A 24,872-nucleotide genomic window follows, 5' to 3' on the forward strand; every position below is an offset into this window, starting at 1 on the left:
AAGGTAGAAATTCACCAGAGAAGAGTGAATCGGAAGAGAAAGTAGCAAAACTGAAGGCACAAAAGAAGTCCCTGAAGTAGATTGATATGGAGTTTAAGGTTGATGTTAATTGGAAGACATGCATGCTAAAGGAGAAATAATAAAAAAAATTCCCCTGATTGTGTCTTAGGTTTTTTTTAACAGTTGTTATGTTTGGCAAGTAGTGGCCATTAAGCTCGTTTTTACAATTTATCGTATATGATTGTATTGAACAATATCGAAATTAATTAAAATCATCGTATATTTTGTCATATCAATTGCAAAGAATTAGAATCATTGTGTCGTTGTTGTATCTTTGTCGTATAATTTATAAGATGACAGAGAAGAGTAACCTAGATATTGTTGTTCTTCTTGATAGTCACTGCCCAGTAGGCTTGTGGTAACGTGTGGGTATGAGATTTTGGAATTTCTTCACTTTTTAGCATTTTTTGTCAAGATATACTTCAGTACGTATATGTGGTGCATTATGTTTTTGCCTGTTTTGGTTCAGAATAGGTGATTTAGTCTTTCGACGCAAATAAACTAACTAAAGGTAGAAAGAAATAATCAGAAACTATATCAAAAACCATACAGCATAACACTAAACATTGAATAATTATCTAGATACCCAAGTTACATAGAGTTTCCCTGAATCAATTGCATGTTGGTTCAGTGGTGATTGAGGTTGAACTTGGTAGGTAGTACCACGTGTTCGTTCCCCCTCAACAATAATTGGGAGGGGACCGAAACCTATCCACCCAAAACTCGCCAGGAATTCGGATTAGCCCTTAGGGTGAAGGGGGTGGTAACACCAAATATAGAGTTTTCCTGAATATATTCAATGTAAATTGAGATTATAACAATTGTAGTCATCTTTATAAGTGTATACCCAATCCGGATAGCTAAGGTACTTAGAATTTCCCTAAATAACATATTCTTTTGATCCAACCCGAGGTTTCTTGAGACTAGTTAGGTAATTCTCCACTCCCCGTCTCAGTCTGTCTTAGTATGACTAGGATGACGAACCTTGAGCTACATACTTCACCTCCGGCCCTATGAATAGATGATGTAGTTATACTTAATCCCTCAAATAGTTCAGTAGCTCTGTAACCTATGATGATTTTTTCCTGGTATTGCAACCACCAATTCATGGTTATTGGATCCTACTCCCTCCGTCCCTTAATACTCGCACCGGTTTGACCGGTGCGGAGTTTAAGACATTTGAATTGACTTATTAATTTAATGGGTGTTTGTTGATAGTGGGGTATAGTTAGTGGGAAATGTATAAGGGGTGGGGAAGAGTGTTGATTTTTAAATGATCTTTTGTAGGGAATAGTAGGGGTGTTCATTACCGGGTACCCTGCTAAACGGGTACCCGGAAATGCGGGTACCCGGACTTTCGGGTAGGAAAATTTCCGGCCCATGACCCGACCCAGAATAACTGGGTACCCGTTAAACAGGTACCCAATTTTCCGGGTCGGGTAATAGGGTACCCGGTTTATTTATTAAGAAAAAAATCTCATACTTTTGTAAATAATCGTGAAGCATAATTTAAGATTTTATAGCATACTTTAAGATTTTGTAGCATAATTCACAACAGAGTACTAAAAACTAAAATCAGAATACTTAAAACACTAAAATCCAAATCATTTAAAAACTAAAACTCATAGCATAGTTCACAACTTTATATGGCCACACAACCACAAGAACTCAAGCAGTAGCACAACAGGTCAGCAGTAGTTGTAGCACACCTAAGTACCTACACATAGTGCACAACTGCACACAACACTACAGCAGTGCACACCTAAATCCAGAAGGCAGAAGCTGTACCAGATTCAGATAGGCAGACATCTAAATAAAACTAATTACGGTGAGCCACCTAGCAGTGAGCGAAAGTCCGAGAGATTTTGTGTGTGGGCGGACTGGCGGAGGACCGGAGGAAAGGGGAACCCTAAATCCCTAATTAGGTTTTGTGAATCTGAATAGTCAGAGGCTTAGAATCGCTGATGAATCAAAACGTGAAATCAAAGTGCAGTTGGGCTTTTATTTTCTGGACTGGGCTATTTGACGCGAAATTAAATTATTATTTTTTTTGTTTAACGGGTCTGCGGGTACCCGTTTAGACAAAAGCGCGGCCCATGCCCCGACCCGTGACCCGATATATTTACCGGGTCGTTTACCCGGCCCGTTTATTTCAGAAAAATCAGTAAATTACCCGCATAATTTGTGCCGGGTCAACGGGTCGGGTAATGCAGGTCGGGTATTTTTGAACACCCCTAGGGAATAGGGGTGTAGGTGGGGTAGTAGGTAAGTGTGAGAAATAATATAATATTAGTAAAGATTTCCATTTATAGAAGCGGTGCAAGTATTAAGGGACGACCCGAAAAGGAAAGCGGTGCAAGTATTAAGGGACGGAGGGAGTACAACGCAACATATATATTTTAAAAAAGTTATACACAAGAGACATGAGGCGAATGCATATTTATCATTTCACTGCTAGTCTGTACAACACCAAGACAAAAGAGATCAAAACAACATGTTGTGCGAGAACCATCAACCTATGACAGAAGAGCTGATATAAGCGAAAACCAATAAGGATCTAGACTTTACAAATAACTAAAATTATCTGTAAGGCATACCGTCCAATATGTATGTATCCGAGTATTTTTTATCACCATACACGCTTGGATTCACCCGAAGTTGATAGATAGAGCACCGTTAGAGTCAATATCAAGAACAATATAAAAAAGACAATTCCTAGGCTGAGTTTATGTAACAAAACACCCATACAAACTCAAGACTTTCTTAGCTATAATCCCCCAAATAATTCAGCAGGCCAGTAAACTATCGTGATTTACCATACCAACACACAACAAGGGGAAAGTAGAAAGCAGCAAACCTGAAAGTAACATCAGACGCAACAATATCATACATAATACTATGTCTTCAGGCGCAACGACATCGTTTTTGTGGGAAATTTGCCTTATACTATGACTTCTGATCAATTTTCTGAATTCTTTGCTGAAATTGGTCAAGTTAATACAAAGAAAACAAGAAACGATTATGATAGAGGAGAGAGAGGTACGTAATTTATTTTTCTTTTCATGATAACAAATCAGGTACGCATTTTCTGGAGGTAGAATGAGGGAAAAATGTAGGTGACCAGTTTTTAGAGTTAACCTGTTAACCTAAAGTGTTTTAAGAAGGGAAACATATGCTTGAGATTAATCTAAAATAATTACTCCGTATTAGTTGAGATTAATATTGAAAGACCACACATAATTAAGATTAATAATATTAATTTTTCCTTTTTTTATTGTTTACCAAAGGAAAAGTACAATTACACAAACTTACCGAGGAGAATAACCAAAAAAATGAAAACAGTATAGCAATTTTTCGTCAATCACCGTGATTGCTTGACCTTCTCTCTTCATAATCCAGCAGCCTGCTTAGAACATAAAACATTTTCAAAATTTTGTGTGATAAAACTCCAAAGATCACAAAATTCTTACATCACTTTAATTTCCAACTCAGAAATGGCGGTAACTTTCTCAGATCTCTCTCTTTCTCTGTCCTCTTTTATGTTAATTGCATCACTCACTCTCTCTTCTTCCAGGATTCGTCCGGCATGACGTTGATGGATCTGATGACGTCGGACCCGAAGGCGGCGCCGCCACAATCGTCGTCGTCTTCGTCGTCGGCACCTGCGCCAATGCAAATGGCGGCGTCTACGACGATGCCACCGCCCTCATCGTTAGGGAAACCAGTTACTGACCGGAAATCGAAGAGGACTACGCTTATGCAGATTCAAAATGAGACCATTTCTGCTGCTAAGGCTGTTCGTGCTAATATTTTGCCTCAAAAGCAGAAGAAAAGGGTAATTTCGTTGTTAACTCATTTTTGCTGATTTTATTTTTTTGAATTTTGCTTAAAATTTCCGTTGTAGTTTGATTTTTTGATTAATTTGAGCTCTGTGGTTTGTCTTATTGGTTGCATTTTGTAAGAATGTGATTGTTTAAGTGAGATGCTGAATTTTATGGGTTTTCTTTATGGGGTGGTGGAAGATCAATCTTGGTTCTGCTTTTTTTTTTTTTTGTTATTAAATAAAATTGTTTCGCTGGAATGGAGTGACATTTTAGTATTGGGAGGTGGCGAAGCAAAGATGTTGGGACAGTAGTTGGTAAGAAGTTACCTATGAATGTTTTAAATACTTGTTGATCGATTTATAATACTGTCTCATAGAATTAAGTGTAAGTGGATAAACTGGAGAGCTTTATTGTGTGATCATGGCGTTTTTTTCTGTAGGAAGACAAGTAAACCAACACTGTTATATGGGTTAGAATGATGGGCATTTAAGAAAGAGCATATTAAGAAGATGAATGTAGCTAAGATGTGTTATGATGAGATGGATGTGTGGAAGCACGGATAGAATTAGGAATGTATGTATTCATAGGAAGTTGGAGTTCGGGTACAAATTGGGAGAATCGGCTACATTTGTTTGGGCATGTGAGACGTCAATCATAGGATGTACCAGTAAAGAAGGTTGGGATGTTGCAGATGTGAAAAGAAGCTGAGGAGGCCAAATAGGACTTGAAGAAAGTGAGATTGACGTTATTAGCTGATCCCATCCTATTAGCTTATATACCTGATAAAAGAAAATATTGTTTAGGACAGGGTTACATCTTCATGAATTTAGTCTCTGTTTCATTAATAACTTTGGTTCTCATTTCTCAAATCTCTTGCGATTTTAGGCGGCAAGGCACCGGATATTGAAAGAGCTAGTACAGCCCTTGCTTCCCTGTTTTGTTATAATTGTACATAGGATTAACCTTGTCTTGTTATAGTGTTTTTTCTTGGATATGCGTTACTATTGTCATTGGTGAATTTCAACGACTTGGTATTTTCTTTGATGAATGTATTTTCAGCCGGTTTCATATGCGCAACTTGCAAGGAGTATACACGAACTTGCAGCTACCTCTGATCAAGTATGTACTATGTATAATTGTTTACTCCCAATCCATTTGTTTGGTGCTTACGTTCTACCTCTTTATTGCCTCTCCTAATTATGTTATATTTTGTGGTTCTTTTTCATAGAAAAATTCGCAGAGGCAGTTGGTGAATCATGTATTTCCGAAACTTGCTGTATATAACTCCGTTGATCCTTCATTGGCTCCATCTCTTCTTATGGTAAGGTCTTTTCATGCTTCCAATATTTTGCATCAAACATATAATCAATATGATGCATGTATAGATGTGTTAGCTGGATCCTTATGCATCACCTGAAGTTTAAAGATGAAGTTAATTCTCAAGAGGCAACTCAAAGTTCGTTGTAGAGTTTGTTTAATATTCTTAAGTTTTTTGCTCAAAGCTTAGCCATGTGTAATGACCAAGTGTAAGGGAAGGGCATAATACGTAATGAGTGATATTAGGTAGAAGACAAATTAGGTAGGTGTAGTAGAATGGTTATAAATACTAGCACACTAGTTTATGGGAGGCATGTTGAGAATTTGGTAAAGCTTAGGCTTTGGAGAGTGGTGACCTCAAGTCACTAAACCTAGAGATTGGTGGCCTCAAGTCACTACCTTTTGTATTCCATTTTGTGTTCATCATCTTTCTACCAAATTAATATAATTTCTAACATTAATTTTCTGCTCAAAATAGTCAGTTCATCACACCATGGACATAATTAACACGAATAATGGCTTCAAGAATCCCCTTTACGCATTGCTAATAATCAGAAGACAAAGACAAAAAATTTATTTATTTCCAACCGTGTTTTATTAGATTTATTTTGATAGAAATGGGGAGGATTTTTTTGAACAAGTTTCAATGGTTATAGTTTTTGACCATGCTGATTATCTTTTCTCTAACTGGGTGCGGTGGAAGGTGATTTATGGGTCTTTTTGACAACATCTTCTTCACTGTGCGTAGACGCATACATTTGACCCCTTGTCTCGTGTCGGAAGGTTCAATGATGAAACTATAACCCACTCGTCAACAATGCATTCTGATTAGCCAAATAACGACCCTCGACTGACTGAAGAGGCCATCCAGAGCAGAACCTGTTAAATATAATACCTTCCATAAATAGAAAGCTTCCCAAAATAGGTTGGACACGTATTTAGTCGCATTCGCATCCCGATACGGCTTAATATGTGGTTGCACATCGTTAGAAAGGTAGAATGTAATTGTCCGCGTGCAGCACACCTGCACGCGCCACATTTTTTTGATTAGAATAACATAGCTCGAATGATAACATCTGAACTCATAGTTCTTGGGCACAGTACATGTAAATATTAACCCAAGTTACTGAAACATGCTTACGGGTGCTTAGAATACGCTCGTTAGCTCGTTAGCAAATGATACGTCCTTACAAAGTCAAAGTTAGTCTTATAAATTATGATTTGATGCACATAGGCCTTGGAATAAGCTTTCCATAGACTTATCATAAGCCCAAATCCGATTTAAAACGAATGAGTTATAAGGCTTTTACTTGGGCTTGCTAATACGAACCGACCTCCACTCTTTGGGCCATAACTTGAGATTTACGAAGCCCATTGATGCAAGACCGGTGGCATTGGAAAGCTGGATTTCGTAGCTTTCCAACAAGATATTATTTGCTAGAATCCGAGTTTCGTATGAAGAAGTTATGAGCTGTTGAAGATCGAAGTTTCTGAAATATGTGGAACAGATGTGCCCTGGCGCTGAAAGGCAAGCGCTATTTATTTCTTGCGCTTGCCATGCAGGCGCTAGTTTTTCTAGCGCGTGCTATAGTTTCCATCCTAATTAAATATTTTTACACGTACGATTTTATCGGATCTGTTACAGTTCCGTCGGTTTCCAATACGATTCGATCTACAATTCTATCTAGATTAGTAATACTAATACTATCAGAATTACACCAATCTACAATATAAATACCGCCATTCTGCACCCCAAATCATGAATCCACATTCAGTCTCACTCTTATGATATTCTGGATTCTTTCTCCTCTCCTCCTTGCTTTCTAAATCTGTGCTAAAGTCCCGTCCTGAATATTAGTTCTTTTGATCTTATTCTTAGCCTAGCCCATATTTAAATCTCCTAAAAAGTACTCTGGGGAAATTGATATTCTGGGATAATAATAAGGTCACTCTGCCGGAATTGAAGGAAGGATAAGGATCTATCAGTTAGTACAAAGGTCGTTATAAAGCTAAAAGGAGATTTTTCTAAGGCGAGTGGTAAGTGTTCCTAAGAACAGCAATATAGCCTAAGCTATATTGTAACGTGCATAATCTGTTTAATGCTTTCATTACCATATAAATCTGTTCACATAACCTGTTTGTTTAATCACGCCTAACTAAGATAGTCTCTGGACAAATCCGGTTATTGTTAAGTACCGTGAATGGATCTAAACAAACCTTTTGACGTTGTTGAGTAAATATTTGTGCTTTAAAATCAATTCTGACTAGTAATGTATATAATGCATGTCCGTTTTGTATATTTACTCCCCGTATTAGTAAATGTCCCCCGAACCCTCAATCCCTACTCTGCGGGCGTACATTGAGCGATCTCCACAACAGGGATCACAAAGGAACCTAAGGCCGTTGTGGTCAAATACGTGAGCCTGAGTTTCGGCTGCTACTTGCGTATCACGATAACCGAGTTATGTTAGTTTTCTTCAATGTCGTTGAAAACTGAATGGCGACTCCGCGATCTAGTAAATAGGCGGCTATAGCTACCCTTTTAGTCCCCTTTTACTTAATATTGATTGCCACATCCGCGAGGGAAAGTCGTTGAACCATCGATATGGAAACATCTCGCCTTTTCGACCCCCCTGACACTGTGCAGCCTTTTCATTTTCCTTTTTTTTTTTTTGCTTTTACTATGTGTCATTCACCTGAGAAAGTATTTGCTTTTTACAAAAAGACCGCGTATAATGTTGGAATTGAGAAACTCAAACTTCCTGTGAGGTAGACAACTAAATACGAAGTATATGAATACTACTCCCTCCGTCCCGGAATACTTGACCTGTTTTTCTTATCGGGCCGTCCCTTAATACTTGACCTGTTTCTAAAAATGGAAATATTCTAACAATATTATATTATTTCTCACTCCACCCCCATTAACCCACCTACCCCCTACTCTATACAAAAAATAATTAAAAATTCAACCCCTACTCTCCACCAACCCCACCTCTTAACCCACCTCCCACTAACTACATTAAAATAATACTCCACTATCAACTACTACCTATTAAATTAAATAAGTCAATTCAAATTCCTTAAACTCTGTGCCGGTCAAACCGGGTCGAGTATTCCGGGACGGAGGGAGTATCAAGGACAACCATGATAATTTGTTGAAAACCCAAGGACTGTAATGCTGAGTTTCAGATATCGCTAACAAGTTCTTTAACAAGAGCTAGCCAGTAGTCAATTAGTCATCCCCTTTTGAGCAAATAAGAAAGGAGAATCAGAGACCTATTCATCAATTTTCGGTCTCATAGGTTAGAGGTTCATTTGTATGATATTATATGGTCATTTTTGATAAAATTATTTCAGCTTTTAGATGTAACAATGTGACACTTGGAATCATTGCTTTCTATTGTGTTAGTTAGATCAGTTTGGCTCTCTAATGTTTTATGGATGTAACTGGCTTTGGAGAGATACTTGGAAGTACTAGGATTTCAGCAACACTTGAAGTTTTTTGGTTTTGTAGAAAAATTGCTACTGGATAACTCAAGGACATGAGTTTGTTGTCCTTAGCCAGTTAGCCCTCCTTTTGTATATGGGTGTCACCACCTTGGTGTCTTTTTGATGCAGTATTACTCTAAGAATAATTGTGGAGGACAACAACAACAACCAAGCCTTAGTCCCAAATGATTTGGGATCGGCTAACATGAACCGTCTGCGGAACGTAAAGTAAGAGAAGTAAAAGGTTATGCTAAAGAGAGTAAACACATAAAGATGAGATGTTAACGAGGCACGAAAAATAGGGAACAAGAAAACAAGATTGACCGGTTTAAAGAATTTTGAAAAAATAATAAAAATAAAAATAGAAAATGAGAGAAGCTTGCAAAGGAAAATAGAAAACAGAAAAAAGAGAAAGAGAATTAAGAAGTCATGTTGAGTCGTCTGACATATATTATCTCCCTTCACTCCGCCGTATCTCATGCCATATTTTCCTCAATCCCCAATAAACCCAGATCGCTCTCAATCACCCTCCGCCCTATCTAAGAATAATTTTGGAATGAGAATAAAAGTTGGAAACAGGTAGCGAGAAGAAGGTTTAAGAGTTGGGATAAAAGGGAAAAAGTGGCAAATGATAGACGAAGTAACGTAGAGACCGGAGAGAAAACCTTAAAAGGAAGGTACAACATATGTGGGTAGAAGTGATTCATTGGATTGCTCCTCCTACTCTTCTAGCTCATCTGGAGGTCCATTATACGACGTACTTTAGGCAAAAGGGGCATAAAATACTGTGTTAGGGTGCTTTTTTTTGTCTATTTTATGAGTGGATTTCTTGCAGAGGTATTATTTATAAGGTGATTTTCTTGCAGAGGAATAACAGGATTTTCAGTATCCAACAGTCTCTATTGAATGATTTATGGGAGTGAGTGGTGTATATAGCTTCTTCTTGGACTAATGCTCACCGGGCTTTCCCAAATGTGTCCCTTTCTGATGTTATGTGTGATTGGAGTTCATTTTTTTTCCTCCTCTCATGCCTTTGGGGACTCATCCCCCGCGCGCGCTGTGTTGTGATGCTTCATATGACTTTGTGCTTTTCTAGGTTTTCCACAACCGATTCTAGCTTCACTTCTATAGTTTCTGTTTCTTTTATATATGTCCTTTGCACCAGGTCTTCTGTTGTGTCCATTGTTCCTTTGCATGCTTGTTTGTCCGTTGCCTTCCCTCGCATATCACATTTCATTAGTTGTTTAATGGTTGACATTGCATAATTGCACAATTTTTAATTTGATATAGGGAGAGTAATAATGAGGAATTTTCTTAATCTACCTAACTTGCTTGGTCTTTGAGCAATGTTTGCATCCGTGATTGTTGAGTGGCCAAATTTTAAATTTCTGCTTTAACAGAAGAATTTGCTTGTAGTTAAATACCCTGAAGTTCTATACTGTCCACTGCGTGTATAATGTGATTTATTCTGTTTTCTGGTCACAACATAAAACTTTTTCAATCTCCAGAAATATTGCTGGCAACATGAATATATGAATAACATGTTCATATCCTAAGATACTTTACTCCTGTGGAAAATTTTCCATCTATGGATTTCTTTTTGTTGGTATTCCAACAGTTCTTGTTCTTTTCTCTATGATTTTTGCAGCTTCTTCAGCAGTGTGAAGATAGAAGTGTTCTGCGATATGTCTATTATTACTTGGCGAGAATTTTATCAGATACTGGTTCACAAGGTCTAGGTACTGGTGGTGGTATTCCTACTCCTAATTGGGATGCTTTAGCCGACATTGATGCTGTTGGTGGGGTTACTAGAGCAGATGTTGTTCCTAGAATATCCCAGCAACTTACTAGCGAGTCATTAAATGAAGATGTTGATTGTGAGTGAAACCTTTTCTCTACCTGTCCTAAAATTTCTTGTTTTTGTGATGTAGTTTGATTCACCAAAACTGGAAGAAATTGCAAAAAAATGTTTGTTAGTTGATCTTTAGGTTACCAGTTAGTCGAAAAGCTGGTATAAAGTTTATTTCTTGCTGATTTCTGGAGTTCATTACTTAATTAGGAAACGATGCCAATATGACTAGAAAATAGCTAGATGTAACTATGTTATGCTGCTTTGATGATCTTATTGCATCATACTAATGGAGGGCTTCTTTAGGAGAGTTATGTTTAACTGTGAGATCTTTTCTGACAGTGTTATTTGTCGGAATATGACAAGGTTATAAAGTAAATTGTGATCTCCATACTAAAATGCGATTTGAATTATAACATTGGAAGTTGAGTTATAATAACTGCTATCTCCACTTGGCATCTGACCTTAGATTGTATTTGTTGTTTGTTAAAGTTCATGCACGAAGACTACAGGCATTGAAGGCTCTTACATATGCTCCATCAAGCAACTCTGAAATTCTTATGAAAGTTTATGAAATCGTCTTTGGAATTCTTGATAAGGTTTGTCTCTGTTGTTATGCGATTTCCAACATGTAGATCCAAATGCAGCTCTCATTCATGTATGACTATAAAAAGCTCTTGTATTCAGTGAAATTACAGAGTAGAGTTACGATATATCCATGCTTTTGAACGTTAAAAAAGTGATGGCTGGACATCTCAAACTCTTTAGTTTGCAAAGCTTATAATAAAGTAAAAAGAGCCTTTCTGTGGTGTGCCACTCTGTGCTGTGCCACTGTTACATTTTGAATAACCAACATTTTAATTTCTTTCTACAGCCAGTTTGTTAGGCGGTCATGATACTTATGAATGCTAGGAATGGAAATGACTTTATATATAATTTTATGAGAAAAGCCTTATGCCAATGACTATGCTATCGAATTTCGTTCCCTAGCATGTATTTTCTTCATAAATATCTATTTACACTCTGCCTCCAGAAGTGGTAATGGAATTTATGAAGTTAAAGGGATCTTTGGTGGTGGACAAGCATTATCATGGACAGGCATGAGGCTCTCCTACCAACATTACTATATTAATCTATTACCATATAGCAAGTGGTGTGGCTTTTCCAAGTCTGGCACCCCAAATTCATACCCGTATTGTTCGCTGTTTGCATTTGAAGTGTTTACACGCACTTGCGCACACAAGCATACACACACAGACACACTTGTGCACGCTCACACATACACACAACCAAGTGTGCTCCCCTTTCTATACACACACAAACCCACTAAGTCTTCTGTAGAATCTCCTTAAAATTTTTGCCTCTTTCTTTTGTATCTCTTCTGAGGGGTATTCTTAAATTGTATCTTTTTCCTGCAATTGTATCTAGTTTGACTCAATATTTTATGCTTTTTTGTTTCAATTTTTCAGGTTGCAGATGGACCCAACAAACCAAAGAAAGGGATTTTTGGGACAAAAGGTGGTGACAAGGAGGTACTGTTGATAAATCTATTTAAGCTCCTCTTCATATTTTCATGCAATGATTTGCACAGTGGTATTTTCATGCATATTAAAGTTCGTGATTTCTGAGTTAGATGGAAATCATTGTGACTGGGTGTATTGGAGTGGTCTTAGTGTGTTAGTACCGGAAAATTATTGGGTGCGGTTGCAGACTTGCAGTTGCAACTTGCAATTGTCAGTTAATATTGGCAGTTGCTCATACCATTGGAGGGGCTAATGTATTAGAAATTTATTGGATATTTTGTAGTAGTAGTAGTAATGGGATTTATAGCTTGGATCATAGAATAAGTTTTCCTGCTTCCATTTAGGTGCTACTCTGTGGGGATCTTTCCTGCTGTCTGTTTATGATTTAAACACTCTAAAGATTGATTGGCACACTGATTTCTTTCACCCAGGATCTCTGGCCCTCTATTGGTGTATGAGTATATATTCCGTCAGTGTTTTTATTAATTGTTCCACATTCCTTTTTGTGACGAATACAAACAAATGTTCCAAATTCCGTATTGTGATGAATACAAATAAATGTTCCATTTCCTTATATGATGATTTTTTACCCTTAAAACTTACAAATCCACAGTCAATCAGTTATTTCCTCTCTTACTTAATTATCTCATCACATGAGCTCTCTTGTAAGTTGTAATTGACTACCCTTATAGTACAACCCTTAAAAGTATATGATATAGAGGTAGAAATTTAATAAAATATGGAGGGAGTATTTAATTATTGCTGATTTTTTTTTTTGGATCAAGAAAGTAGTAATAGCATTTACTTCTGAAATTGGTGTGCATCTATGGACAAGTTCGGCAAAGGGTCCAAAAAGGATGAGCAAGTTTGGTTTGGGTCTTTTTCTCAATTTTTTTTTTCAAGGCGAGAGCCGTTTATTTATCTGTGTTAACTATTGGTTTTGTTTAATTTGAATTACAGTTCATTATCCGGAGTAATTTGCAATATGCTGCCCTGAGCGCTTTGAGAAGACTTCCTCTAGACCCGGGAAATCCTGTGTTCCTTGGTCGTGCTGCACAGGGGTAAGCTTCTATTGGATTACTAATTTTCGTTTATTAACTTCCTCAATTTTTTAGTTTACGGAATTCTGTCTGTACTCTTCCTGGTCAATATTATACGACTGTTACAGTGTAAAAACTTAAATGTACAAGGAAATGAAGTTTGACGACTGCCCTGCACCTTTCAGTCTTTCACTACCAAGGTGACTTGCCTTGTGTTCAGGCGTGCCTTGGGTGCACTTTTATAAGCCAAGCAAAGGCCTCTCATGGATACAGAGACAAAGGAGTAGAATTTGAGTCTTGTTTGAGACTATTGCCAACTAGCTTAATATGATAAAGTAATCAAATTTAGACATCAATTTTCCGGGTCTAAATCAGGTCATCCATTTTGGGCTACTTGATCTGATCAGCTCCTAAGATGTAGCGTGCTCACACGCTTACTCTTCCTCCATGAGCCAGATTCTCTCCAAAAATTAGGAGGAAGGAACTGCCTTTCATCCACCACTAAAATATTCCACATGTTTGGTGACGCCTTCTTTTCTAAGAACACTACCACGGAATGATGTTTAGCGGGTCTCCACCCCTGACCTTATTTGGAGAGAGCAACGGTTAAGCCAAGCCCTTGCCCGCTTTAATTCATTTTTCTTATTCTCACTTGAAATATTGGTGAAATCAATGTAAGTGGAATCTGGATAGATAATGAGGGGTCTGGGCCAGAAAGTTGGTCAGGCCCTACGAGTGTCACCTCCTGCTTGCAAGCAACATTTTTCTTCACTACCCGAAAAGAAAAGGATTCAACCACCAACCCTTGGTGAGCTAGGCGAGTGCTTGAAGAAGTTGAAAAAGTGACAGCTTTGATAGTTCGAATTTGGATCAGGTAATAAGGTACAAGTCAGTTTTACATGTCTGTAGAGGAGCTTATTTTGATGATAAAAAATCCGGGTTTCCACTGTATAAATGTAGAAAATTCTAGGATTTGGGATGGTTCCTTGTTTTTGTTTTGTTGGTTAGCCTTTTTTGCGGTCATTTAACCAAGTCGCTACTGTAGCTGCCTCTTTGGGATCCTTTTTTATTACGTAGTAATTGCTATAAACTGAGAGGCTATGTGTTTTTTGGGTTGCGAGCTTTACCTTGGACCGTTGCTTGGGGTAGGATAAATACTAATGATATGCTATAAAAGCAGAGGGTGGGGTTTGCTATAATGTCGAATATTTGTTTGCTTTGCTGTTCAGTGGGAAGTTTGGCTACCATCATTTTTTTTATTGCCAGGTGGCAAATATCTTTTGAGGAATTTGCATTGGGGAGTCCTGGGTTTGCCTCCTGACTGTTATAGAACGGTTGTATACGTGGTTTGATTTTTTTGGAGCAATCAATTAGAAGAGGTTTTGTGGCCATTGCTTTCATGGATATTCTGTGATGGATGTTTTCAGAATGGAAACACACTTCTATTCATAGTTATTTACTCTAATTTGAAGATTTAAGGGAATTGGGTTACTATTTAAATTTTAATACTTGTTTGTTCTCTTTTTCTTGTAATAGAAAGAAAAATGATTAACGAATACATGCAGGATTTCATTTGCTGATCCTGTTGCCGTGAGACACTCTTTGGAGATACTCTCTGAGCTAGCAGCTAAAGACCCTTATGCTGTTGCAATGACATTGGGTAAGATCACTCTGTGCTGTGAAATATTCTGATAAACTTGAATAAACATAATTTATTAGTTATTTCTTGTCGTTTAGATGGCTATGTATTATTTGGATTGATGCTCTTTCTTACAACTTGTGGGTACTGATTCCATTGTCATGTGCTGATGTGCGGCATTCTTGCTTTATTTTAGAGCAAACCACAAACCGAGTTTTTGTATGTGTTGCTCTTATTACTTACCTAGCAGTGTAAGCCAGATGTGCTGTAGTAACTAATTAGATTGGTAGACTCTATTCTGTTTTATAATTTCTATTAAAGTAGGTTTTTCTTGGGGAAGGACAAAGATAAATCTTGGGAGTAGAATATTCTTGTTTATGTTCATCTTAATTGTTTTGGTATGGATTTCTGATTTTGTTCATTTATTTTTGCTTATGATCGTGTTGAAGATGTGGTCTTTTTGTTTTTTGTTTTTATTCTGATGGAGGAAGATGCGGTCTAGATCTTGAATTAATGTCTCTATTTAAATGATTTTCTGCCTCGTGTCATGTGCACCACTAATGTCTTTGTACATCAATCTCTTGCTACAATCACCAACACACTAGCACGCTGACAGCTGCAAGTCTTCAACCATTTGTACATGTTGTGCAGAAAGGTGTTTTTGACCGTGAGCAGCTTAGGGTTATATGGTTGTTATATTTATCTGGCAATCTATCTATTTATGAGTGCTATCACCTTGTTTGAGTCTGAGGTGTCTGACATTTTGAATATTCTTTAATGCAGGAAAGCAAATTACCCCTGGAGGTACGTTGGTTATCTTTACACTTGAACTGTTTCTTTGCTTTACTATTTTATTTACTTAGTCACTACTTACTACCTCCCTTTCTTTTTGATAGTGACACTTTCTGTTTCCTTCCATATTTTTGGTTTGTTATACTTTTACTAGATTTCTGTCTTGGCAAAGTATTTTTCACATCCAACCCAACATTCAACACTCTTTTCTATTTTTCGTATACCAACCCTATATACAACACTCTATTTCCTACCTTTTCTTACGCAGACCCCACATACACCACTTTCCTCTAATATATGCCCACTGCTCCAAACCCTCTTTCCTACTCTTCTGAATGTGTGCCTACAAACTATAACTATACGAAACTAACAAATGCAGTATTGGCTTACTCCCTCCGTCCCTTAATACTCGCACCGGTTTGACCGGTGCGGAGTTTAAGACATTTGAATTGACTTATTAATTTAATGGGTGTTAGTTGATAGTAGGGTATTTTTTAATATAGTTAGTGGGAAATGTGTAAGAGGTGGAGAGTGGTGAGTGGAGGTGTTAATTTTTAAATGATTTTTTGTAGGGAATATGGGTGTAGGTGGGGTTAGTAAGTAAGTGTGAGAAATAATATAATATTGATATAAATTTCCATTTATAGAAGCGGTGCAAGTATTAAGGGACGGCCCGGAAAGGAAAGCGGTGCAAGTATTAAGGGACGGAGGGAGTATTACTTATTTTGTAATTGTGGTACCGATACTCATTGTCTTTATTGCTGTTTTATGTGTGTGTGTGTGTGTGGGGGGGGGGGGCAGAGAAGAGGGATGATTTGGGGAATCTGGAAACTGAGAAAAGGGGAAAGGAAAGTGCAAAATGCATCCACATCACTCTGTGGGAAACAAGGGCCTAGATTGCCTTTCCCTTCCTTGAAACCCCCATGCCAAACGGCCCCAAGAGGTTGGACCTTTCTACCTGCTAGGAGAACTAACTAATTATAAGTTAATCATGAATTGTTATCGTGAAACGTAAAGCGTCCCTCTAGTGAGATCTAAATCATACCTTCTTACACTACATCTTTATTCTTGTATAGACTCCTGAATATGATTGTTTAATGTTTCTCTTTTCTGATATTCTCTTCTGGTTGACTAGCTAGCGGGAACTGATGGAGCTTGCTTACAAATTGTTTTTGAGATTTAAAAACTGGTTTATAGAATGTTGGTCCAGGGAATTATTTGATAAAAAAACTAGGAAGCCGACTAAGCTACCATATAGGCTACACGAGTTGGCCTACATAAATTCTTTCCTTAAATTCCTGATGTCCCGTGACACACTAGCACAACTTAATAATCAAGTCAAAGATCCACACTCATAAACTCAAGAGTCTAAACTTTACTCTTCTACTGGGAATTGGGAAAGGAAGGACAAAGAGGATGAGGCGAGAGTTCACTGAAGAATGCAGACACCACCACCATTTGCTAGGCAGATGTGACACATATTCTGGGTAGGGAAGCACAGGAGAAGAGCCAGGAGAGGACAGAGAGAGATCAGGGGGAGAGAGCGGAGGTTAGACAGAAGCTAATTGCAGTAGCTTTTTTCCCAGCCCCCCTTTCTAGGCTTCAGAAAGCTAGAAATGCAGGGTTGGATACCAGGCACCACTCGAGTTTCCGAAACAAACAGTGTCACTACATCACACGTATTCAAACCTACAATATTTCCTGTCTTCCGAATTGTTTCGCCTTGTGCTTCCAAGCTTTCCCCGTTTCCGGAATGCTGAAGCGCTGTCCCTAGTGCTTCTGTGCTTAAGAGTGTGTCATTCTGGAGTTCCTTTGGTCTTCTCACTTGTAATTTTCTCGTATTCACTTACAGTGATATGAAGGAGAAGGGTCCTGAGAACAGTAAGGCATTTAAGTTGACAGTGTGTCCGTAAAGGCTCAACCCTAATGATGAGTAGCAGATTCGGAGATCTATTAGCTATTAATTAAGGACATTTCACTATGGAAAATTTTCACTTTTTGTATCAAAAGTTGACTATTGTTTTCTGAAATAGTCTGTTTGCAGTCTTGCTTGTTGAGTGGATTTCTTTCCTTTATACATTTCTGGTCAATTGTGTTCGAAGACACAGAGGAAACCTTCTTGGAGATGGGTATGTTTAGCAAATTCTGTGGGTTTTGTGGTTAGAGAGGATTTGCAGAATATTGATGAAGGATTGGTATTAGGAGAATTAACGGCTCTTTGGATAGAGTAGTTTTCTTGCCTTTCTGTTTTCTACTACAGGATGGGGGCTATCTAGGGTTACCCTTTTAATGATGCAACTTTTATCATTGGTGTTCTTTAGAGGACTTTTGGTTCTCAGTTAGTTTGGCTTTATTTCTGTTTTATATGTTCTTTAGCTTCTAATAATGTAGATGTTAGTGGAACAGGTGCACTGCATGATGTTCTTCATTTGCATGATGTTCTTGCTAGAGTTGCTCTCGCAAAATTGTGCCATACAATATCAAGAGCACGAGCTCTAGATGGTAAGGGATTAAAAATCATGTTGCAGTGACATTAAATTAAAATCTGTGACTTTGATGGTTTCCTTGCCAATTGTTTGTATGCAGAAAGGCCTGATATTAAAACTCAGTTTAATTCACTGCTCTACCAACTACTCCTTGATCCTAGCGAAAGAGTTTGCTTTGAGGCTATCCTGTGTGTATTGGGAAAATATGACAACTCCGAAAGGTATGAATCTTATTCACTTCTTTTCTTTTTTCCCTTGTATTAATTTTTATGCCATTTAAAACAGATTTTCCCAATCGTGTTGTTTTGTTTTTATGCTATGTAGGACTGAAGAACGAGCTGCTGGATGGTATCGTTTAACTCGGGAGATCTTGAAGCTGCCTGATGCACCATCCGTTTTATCAAAAGATGCGAAGAAAGACGCAAAAGATGAAGCTAAGAAAGATGCCAAAGATGTGCTCCCTCCAAAGTCTGTAAAGGACAAATCAAAGAAAACAAGGCGGCCTCAGCCCCTTATTAAACTTGTCATGAGAAGGTAGGAGTTGTGCCTTTCCCCCAGTGCTCTTTCTAAATCTGTAATAAAGCCTTGTACTTTGTAAGGGTTTTAAAATATTTTATCCCTAAATCATTACATTGAAGCGTAGAAACTTACATTTTCTCTGCTTTGGATAATGGATATGAGTTTATCTTCTTTCTACGCAAGTGACCTGCTCCATTCGTTTGGGTCATGTTTTTTTTTGCTTCAGACTGGAGAGTGCTTTCCGTAGTTTCTCGAGGCCTGTACTGCATGCAGCTGCAAGGGTTGTACAGGAAATGGGGAAAAGTCGAGCTGCAGCTATTTCAGTTGGGTTACAGGATATTGATGAACGAGACTATGTTAATACATATTCTGATACAACAGATGATCCTGATATTAATGAAAGCTCACATCCTGAAGGTAAATCTATATTGCCATTTCTGAGTTTTGACATCTTCTCGTGATTCCCCTGCGATTGAAGTTCATACTCATCATAATTGCTTTTTTTTTTTTGTATTTCCCTTAGTATGTCACTTCTGCTGATGGACACAAGTTTTTCATCTCCCGATATATATCCAGGTATTAGAAGAACGACTTCTGCATCAATCGAAAATGGTGCAAGGGATACGATAGCAAGCTTATTAGCTTCATTGATGGAAATAGTGCGTACAACTGTAGCTTGTGAGTGTGTTTATGTCCGCGCTATGGTAATCAAAGCATTGATCTGGATGCAAAGTCCTCACGAATCATTTGATGAACTTAAATCCATCATTGCATCAGAGTTGTCGGATCCTGCATGGCCAGCAGCACTCTTGAATGATGTTTTGCTCACTCTCCATGCTCGGTTCAAGGTTAGAACTCTTACGCTGTGTACTCTGTTTAGGGAAATTTTGCAAGTCTACTACTGACTTGTGTCATGTATATTAAAAGGTTATGTTTTGTATTTTGAGACTTGTCTTATTATGTTTGGTCAAACTCTGTATTTTGGTCATGCAGATGGAGTAATGGACATTAGTCACATTCTCGCTTTCTTTTTACTTCAGTTATCGGACTTATCGCAATTACTGTTTCATCTTATCTGCTTCATGAAATGAAAGTTGCTGGCCATATAGCAATATCAATTAACTGAAGTTGCAAATTTTATCTTTAAGTTGAGTGGGCCATGCACATAAATTATGTCAACAAATTCCACTGTCGGGCTGATTGCCTTTGGTGATTCATATATGTATATGGGCTATGAACAGTGTTTGCAGTGTCTATGTGATAGAAATACCCAAAATAAAATTAAAAAAAGAATGGAAATCACTATGCTAGTTTTTTTTTTCTTCTTGTTTTGCTTTATTAGTACTTATTTTGCCTATAGCTTTTAACGTGCTAATTTGTTCGAACGTTCTTCATACTTCATCAAACATTGTTATGAAGCATTTAACGAGCACCTTCTAGTGAGTTTAGTGTTGAATGTTTTTAAATTGATTCAATTCAAATTAAAATATGATAATGCAAGTGTATTGCCAAGATAATGGATGTATGGTTTAAAGAACATAGAAGCATAATAAAAAGAACATGTATGGATGATAAAATGAAAATGCAAGTATAATAATAAAAAAAAAGAGCATGTAGCCGGGAGCATAACCTAAGTATTGGGGTTTGATGGGTCTCATATGGTTGTCCATGAAAGGTTTGGTTCCACCACCACTTGAGTTTGTTGGCTACATCAGTTTATATTTAATTCTAAACACGATCAAAGCGAAAGGTGAATTTTATGGAAACAATGAATAGCAGAATGCACAATGCAGATCACCAGAGATGCTTTATTTCATGTTTGGTAGTGCTTTATGGTTGTATTATATTCTGGATTTGGAATGGACAGCATTCCGCTTCTGTAAATCAATTTCCATATTCATAACACACAAGACTGGTCAGTAGAAAACAGGAAAGTTCAATTTTTAGCTATCTGTGTTTCTTTTTCATTCTCACATAATCATTCATTTCAGTTTCTTGAATTGTAGTTGCAGCTGATAGTATTAGTATAGAATTTTACTTTTGGTATCTTAATTCTCATCACTGCAGGCAACTCCAGATATGGCTGTTACTCTACTAGAAATTGCTCGGATTTTTGCTACTAAGGTTCCTGGAAAGATTGACGCAGACGTCCTACAACTTTTATGGAAAGTAAGTGTTAACATTCTTCCCAGCTATTTCCTTGCCTTCAGAAACTTTTGCACTTCGTTGTCTTAAACAGAATCCCGTGCAGTCAAGCAAGTTCTTACAAATTAATCCACTCCTGTATTTTAACTTAGAGAATTGGTGATTTCTTATGCTTCTCCAGCCACCCCTTACTAGTAGGATATGTTGAGTCCAGGGGGTTGAAAGCTTTGCTTTTTATTTTTTTTAATGAATAACTAATTACTGGAGTGTACTCTTTACCTGAATTCTCTTTTTCTAACTTAACTTATTTGAACTTATCAGAGACTTGTAGTCCTGAATTATCTAAACTTATTGGCTCGAACTTAATTAATTTGAACTCATTGTAGTTACGAATTGAATCTGGGTAGCCCTGGATAAACTTATCTCTTATTAGCCCTTAACTTAACTTATCCAAAATTCCAAACTTTTCTTGAAATCAGTAAAAAAAGAGAGAGGAAAACAGAGCCTAAGAAGTGGATTTTCTCCATTGATTTTCATGCATATGTCAAACTGTCAGTATGAAGAACATTACTATCTCTTCTAATGTGAACACCTGGAAGGGCCTCAATAAAATTAGTTTGAAAGCTTGCATCCTTGATCTTTGCTTGCTGAGATTTGAAATCACCCCCATGGGGAATAGTGTTTACTAGACGCTTTGCTAATTGCTAGTTTCTCAATTTAATCTTTTCTGTCAGTGACACCAGTTAGGTTTCCCCAAATAATTTAATTGTGATTTTTGGTAGGGTCTTTGATGTTTTAGATTAGATGTTTAAAATTGTGGAGTTAATAGTCCTAGTTGTTTGCAGACTTGCCTTGTGGGGGCTGGTCCAGACGGAAAACACACTGCTTTGGAAGCTGTGACCATAGTTCTTGATTTACCACCTCCACAGCCAGGTTCAATGGCTGGCATCACTTCTGTTGACAGAGTATCAGCTTCTGATCCAAAGTCAGCTTTGGCTTTACAAAGATTAGTCCAAGCAGCGGTGAGCATTACATCAATCTGTGAAATCTTTCCATTAATTCCTTTATCCAGAAATTTCCAGTGATTTTGTCTCCCTCTTTTGTAAAGAAACGTGATAACGTACATTCTATTAGTTTATATGGTTTCTGAACTTTTAGCTATACAGGTGTGGTTTCTTGGCGAAAATGCGAATTATGCCGCATCTGAATATGCTTGGGAATCAGCAACGCCTCCAGGCACTGCATTAATGATGTTGGATGCTGATAAAATGGTCGCAGCTGCAAGTTCTCGTAACCCCACTCTAGCTACTGCTTTGACTCGACTTCAAAGGTGTGCCTTTAATGGCAGTTGGGAGGTGTGTTCTACTTGAAATCTCTGTATACTTTATTATCTCTGAATCTAGTGGAATAGGTTCTCAAGACTAAGAAATTAATTATTCAAATCAAGCATGTGGTAACTATCCAAGTGACAGATAGAGGTGATCCAAGAGCTGAAAAATCACAAAAGTGGTCTGCATCAAGAAACAAATATGATAATCAAGACCAGAAAATATTGGAATTAAGTAGCTTTGATGGTCATTAGTACGACTACTAATGTATCAAGCTAGGACTAGGGTGGGCAAGACTGCTAGCGGCGGTATTGGTGCCTGGTGGAAGGGTGGTTTGGACACGAGTGACATTGAGGTGTAAGCTGCAGGGGATAATCATACTTTAGAGATGGGATATGCAGGACAATGACGGTGTTGGTGCCTTGGTGGTTAGTGTGAGAGTGGTGGGTTGGCAGGGGAGGCTGTTTGGTAAGAGGAGTGGATGCGTTAGCAGGGAGGGGTGAAGAGGAAATAATGGACTGGGCAGAGTGTTTTTAAATTTCTTTAAAGATATTTGACAATTAAACACATGACAAATGGCTTATTTTTATCTTATCACTTTGCATTCAGTTGAGAACTTGAGACTAATGGAAAAGGTCACACTCAAAACTTCAGATGAATGAGAGGATAACCAAATTTGAGATAGGTGTCAATGTTTCCTCAACCAACTTATTTTACACTAAGTCCAGAAAATTACTTTAGATTCACATCCTTGTTTCGTTATGTGACACATTGTACTTGTGGTTTTGGTGGGGATGTGGTTTCTGGTAAAGTGGTCAGTTGGGTTCATGTTTAGTTTTGATCATTGAAGATAAGGTGATTTATTTTCTTTCTTTAAGTTTTTAACTACAAAAAAGATTCCTCACCGCAGCACGTATGAGAATTTCTTTTTTAAAGCTTTTTGAAACGTACCCCTGAAGCCTACCTTGGTCATTAAAAACGGTCGACAACAAATTTCTTACTCTCAATTTCAGTTTCATCTTGGAGTGCCTCCTTGATTATTAGAACTGCGAGACATTGGTCTTAAATCTACCTCTTTGCTAACACCAGCATTGGGGCATGTGCCTCCATGGTACCATGCTCATGATCATTTGCCTCTTTGCTACCAAGAGCAATATTCCTGATACGATCACTAGATTGAGTAGTTTCCCTGACTCAAGTATCCCACTTTATCATTGATTCATTTCTGATTTTGAAGATTAATGGTGTCATTTCCAGAATCTACTCAATCAATTTAGTGGCTGGGTCGAGTAATGCTTGGCAGTAAGATGGTTGTACGCAGGACCTTGTCGAGAAAATGAAGTTGAGCTTTGTCTATCATGCTCTTTGTCATAAGTGCATGCCACTATAAGTAACCTTTTGTGATAAACCGTCCTGAACCGAATAAAATTGCTTTGTTTTGTGATATGGCTGAAATAGTTCTTCGTATATCCCACTGATCTGCATTGAAGGAATCTGTGGCCAATTACAGACTGAGATTGGCTCTTCATGCATACTCAGTTTATGCTTGTAATTTTGAGGAGATTAGGCAAGAACAGGTGTAAAATATTAGGTGAAATAATAGTTGCAATGCTGCCTGTCATTTAAATCTGATTTAGCGTTCTTGTGTCAGAATCTTCTATATTTGATATGAATCAGGTTGATATTTAACGCCACTGTATCTGGGATTCTTATTAGATCCGCATAGTTGCTGTGCAAGCTTTGACAACAATGGCTATCAGATCCGGAGAGCCCTACAGGATACAGATCTATGAGTTCTTAAATGCTTTAGCTCAGGGTGGAGTGCAGGCTAAGTTATCTGATCTGCATGTAAGTAATGGTGAAGATCAAGGGGCAAGTGGTACAGGACTCGGATCTCTCCTGAGTCCGATGATACAAGTTCTTGATGAAATGTATAAAGCACAAGATGATCTAATCAGGTAAGAAGTTCATTCTGGTATGTGTAGGTACTTGTTGATTTGCAAATTGTTCTGTTGATCCTCACAGAAGCCTATCCGTCAACGTTCTCAGGGACATAAGGACCCATGACAATGCAAGTAAGGAATGGACAGATGAAGAGCTTAAGAAACTGTATGAGACCCATGAGAGACTGCTAGATCTTGTTTCACTATTTTGTTATGTTCCTAGAGCGAAGTATCTTCCACTGGGACCAACAAGGTAAGTTTTAGTCTTCTTGACATAATTAGCAATTTATCTGTCTAACTAGTAGAACCTTGTGCAACTTTAAATCAAAAGATTTTCAAGAATAACAGATCAGCTGGCCTTTGAACCCCTCTCATTCCCACACTGTAGTGTAACTGTGATATATGAGGCTGCTCGAAATCATATCATTCTTAAGCTATGTGCTAGTGGAATTAATGCCTTTTCGGTTCAGCTAGGAGTATGATTTGTGGGAGTGTTTGGGGTGGAGAGGCGGCAATTCAGGGGGTGGCTTTGATAGAGGGTACAATACTGCATACTCCGAATCCGGTTGAAGTGTTAGGGTTTAGTGGATTGGGAGGTTCAGGTTCAGGTGTATGGGTGGGGGTGGGGTATGGGAGTAGGTTGCTGGTAGGGGTGGTTCGGGTAATCTGATGAGGGGAGAGAAAAATGGGGTTGGTGATGGTAGTGGTAGTGGTTAGGTGATGTTGCAGGATAAGGAAAAGGGTGGGTTTGGTTTACGGTTGTGCTGGCAGGGGGTCTAGCAGGGGGTGAGTAATTATATTTCTACTTAATCCTGTAAATTGCTTTAATTACGACCTTAGCTTGCTGCTATTAAAAAAAGTGTGACAAACTCATCATGCCTATTTGGAAAGAGGGAGTGTGATTAGATTAATATGTAA

At 37.9% G+C, this 24,872-nt stretch overlaps 1 protein-coding gene across 1 annotated transcript in view; it reads left to right on the forward strand.

Annotated features, from left to right (window-relative positions):
* The first annotated feature begins 3,401 nt into the window (after positions 1-3,401).
* LOC110784543 (uncharacterized) overlaps positions 3,402-24,872 on the forward strand; it is a 30,940-nt gene continuing 9,469 nt past the window's right edge. The window contains exons 1-20 of the mRNA XM_021989008.2: positions 3,402-3,560; positions 3,635-3,895; positions 4,944-5,003; positions 5,113-5,205; positions 10,339-10,567; positions 11,032-11,138; positions 12,009-12,071; positions 13,023-13,123; positions 14,668-14,762; positions 15,525-15,545; positions 17,940-18,035; positions 18,120-18,240; positions 18,344-18,553; positions 18,765-18,955; positions 19,115-19,386; positions 20,606-20,707; positions 21,529-21,705; positions 21,850-22,038; positions 23,728-23,969; positions 24,061-24,207. Of these exons, the coding sequence (XP_021844700.1) occupies positions 3,555-3,560; positions 3,635-3,895; positions 4,944-5,003; positions 5,113-5,205; positions 10,339-10,567; positions 11,032-11,138; positions 12,009-12,071; positions 13,023-13,123; positions 14,668-14,762; positions 15,525-15,545; positions 17,940-18,035; positions 18,120-18,240; positions 18,344-18,553; positions 18,765-18,955; positions 19,115-19,386; positions 20,606-20,707; positions 21,529-21,705; positions 21,850-22,038; positions 23,728-23,969; positions 24,061-24,207 (2,783 nt within the window). The 5' untranslated portion in view covers positions 3,402-3,554. The remainder of the gene's footprint in view (positions 3,561-3,634; positions 3,896-4,943; positions 5,004-5,112; positions 5,206-10,338; positions 10,568-11,031; positions 11,139-12,008; positions 12,072-13,022; positions 13,124-14,667; positions 14,763-15,524; positions 15,546-17,939; positions 18,036-18,119; positions 18,241-18,343; positions 18,554-18,764; positions 18,956-19,114; positions 19,387-20,605; positions 20,708-21,528; positions 21,706-21,849; positions 22,039-23,727; positions 23,970-24,060; positions 24,208-24,872) is intronic.

The sequence above is a fragment of the Spinacia oleracea genome, chromosome 4, assembly GCF_020520425.1.
Source record: "Spinacia oleracea cultivar Varoflay chromosome 4, BTI_SOV_V1, whole genome shotgun sequence".
In the NCBI taxonomy this organism is placed as follows: Eukaryota; Viridiplantae; Streptophyta; class Magnoliopsida; order Caryophyllales; family Amaranthaceae; genus Spinacia; species Spinacia oleracea.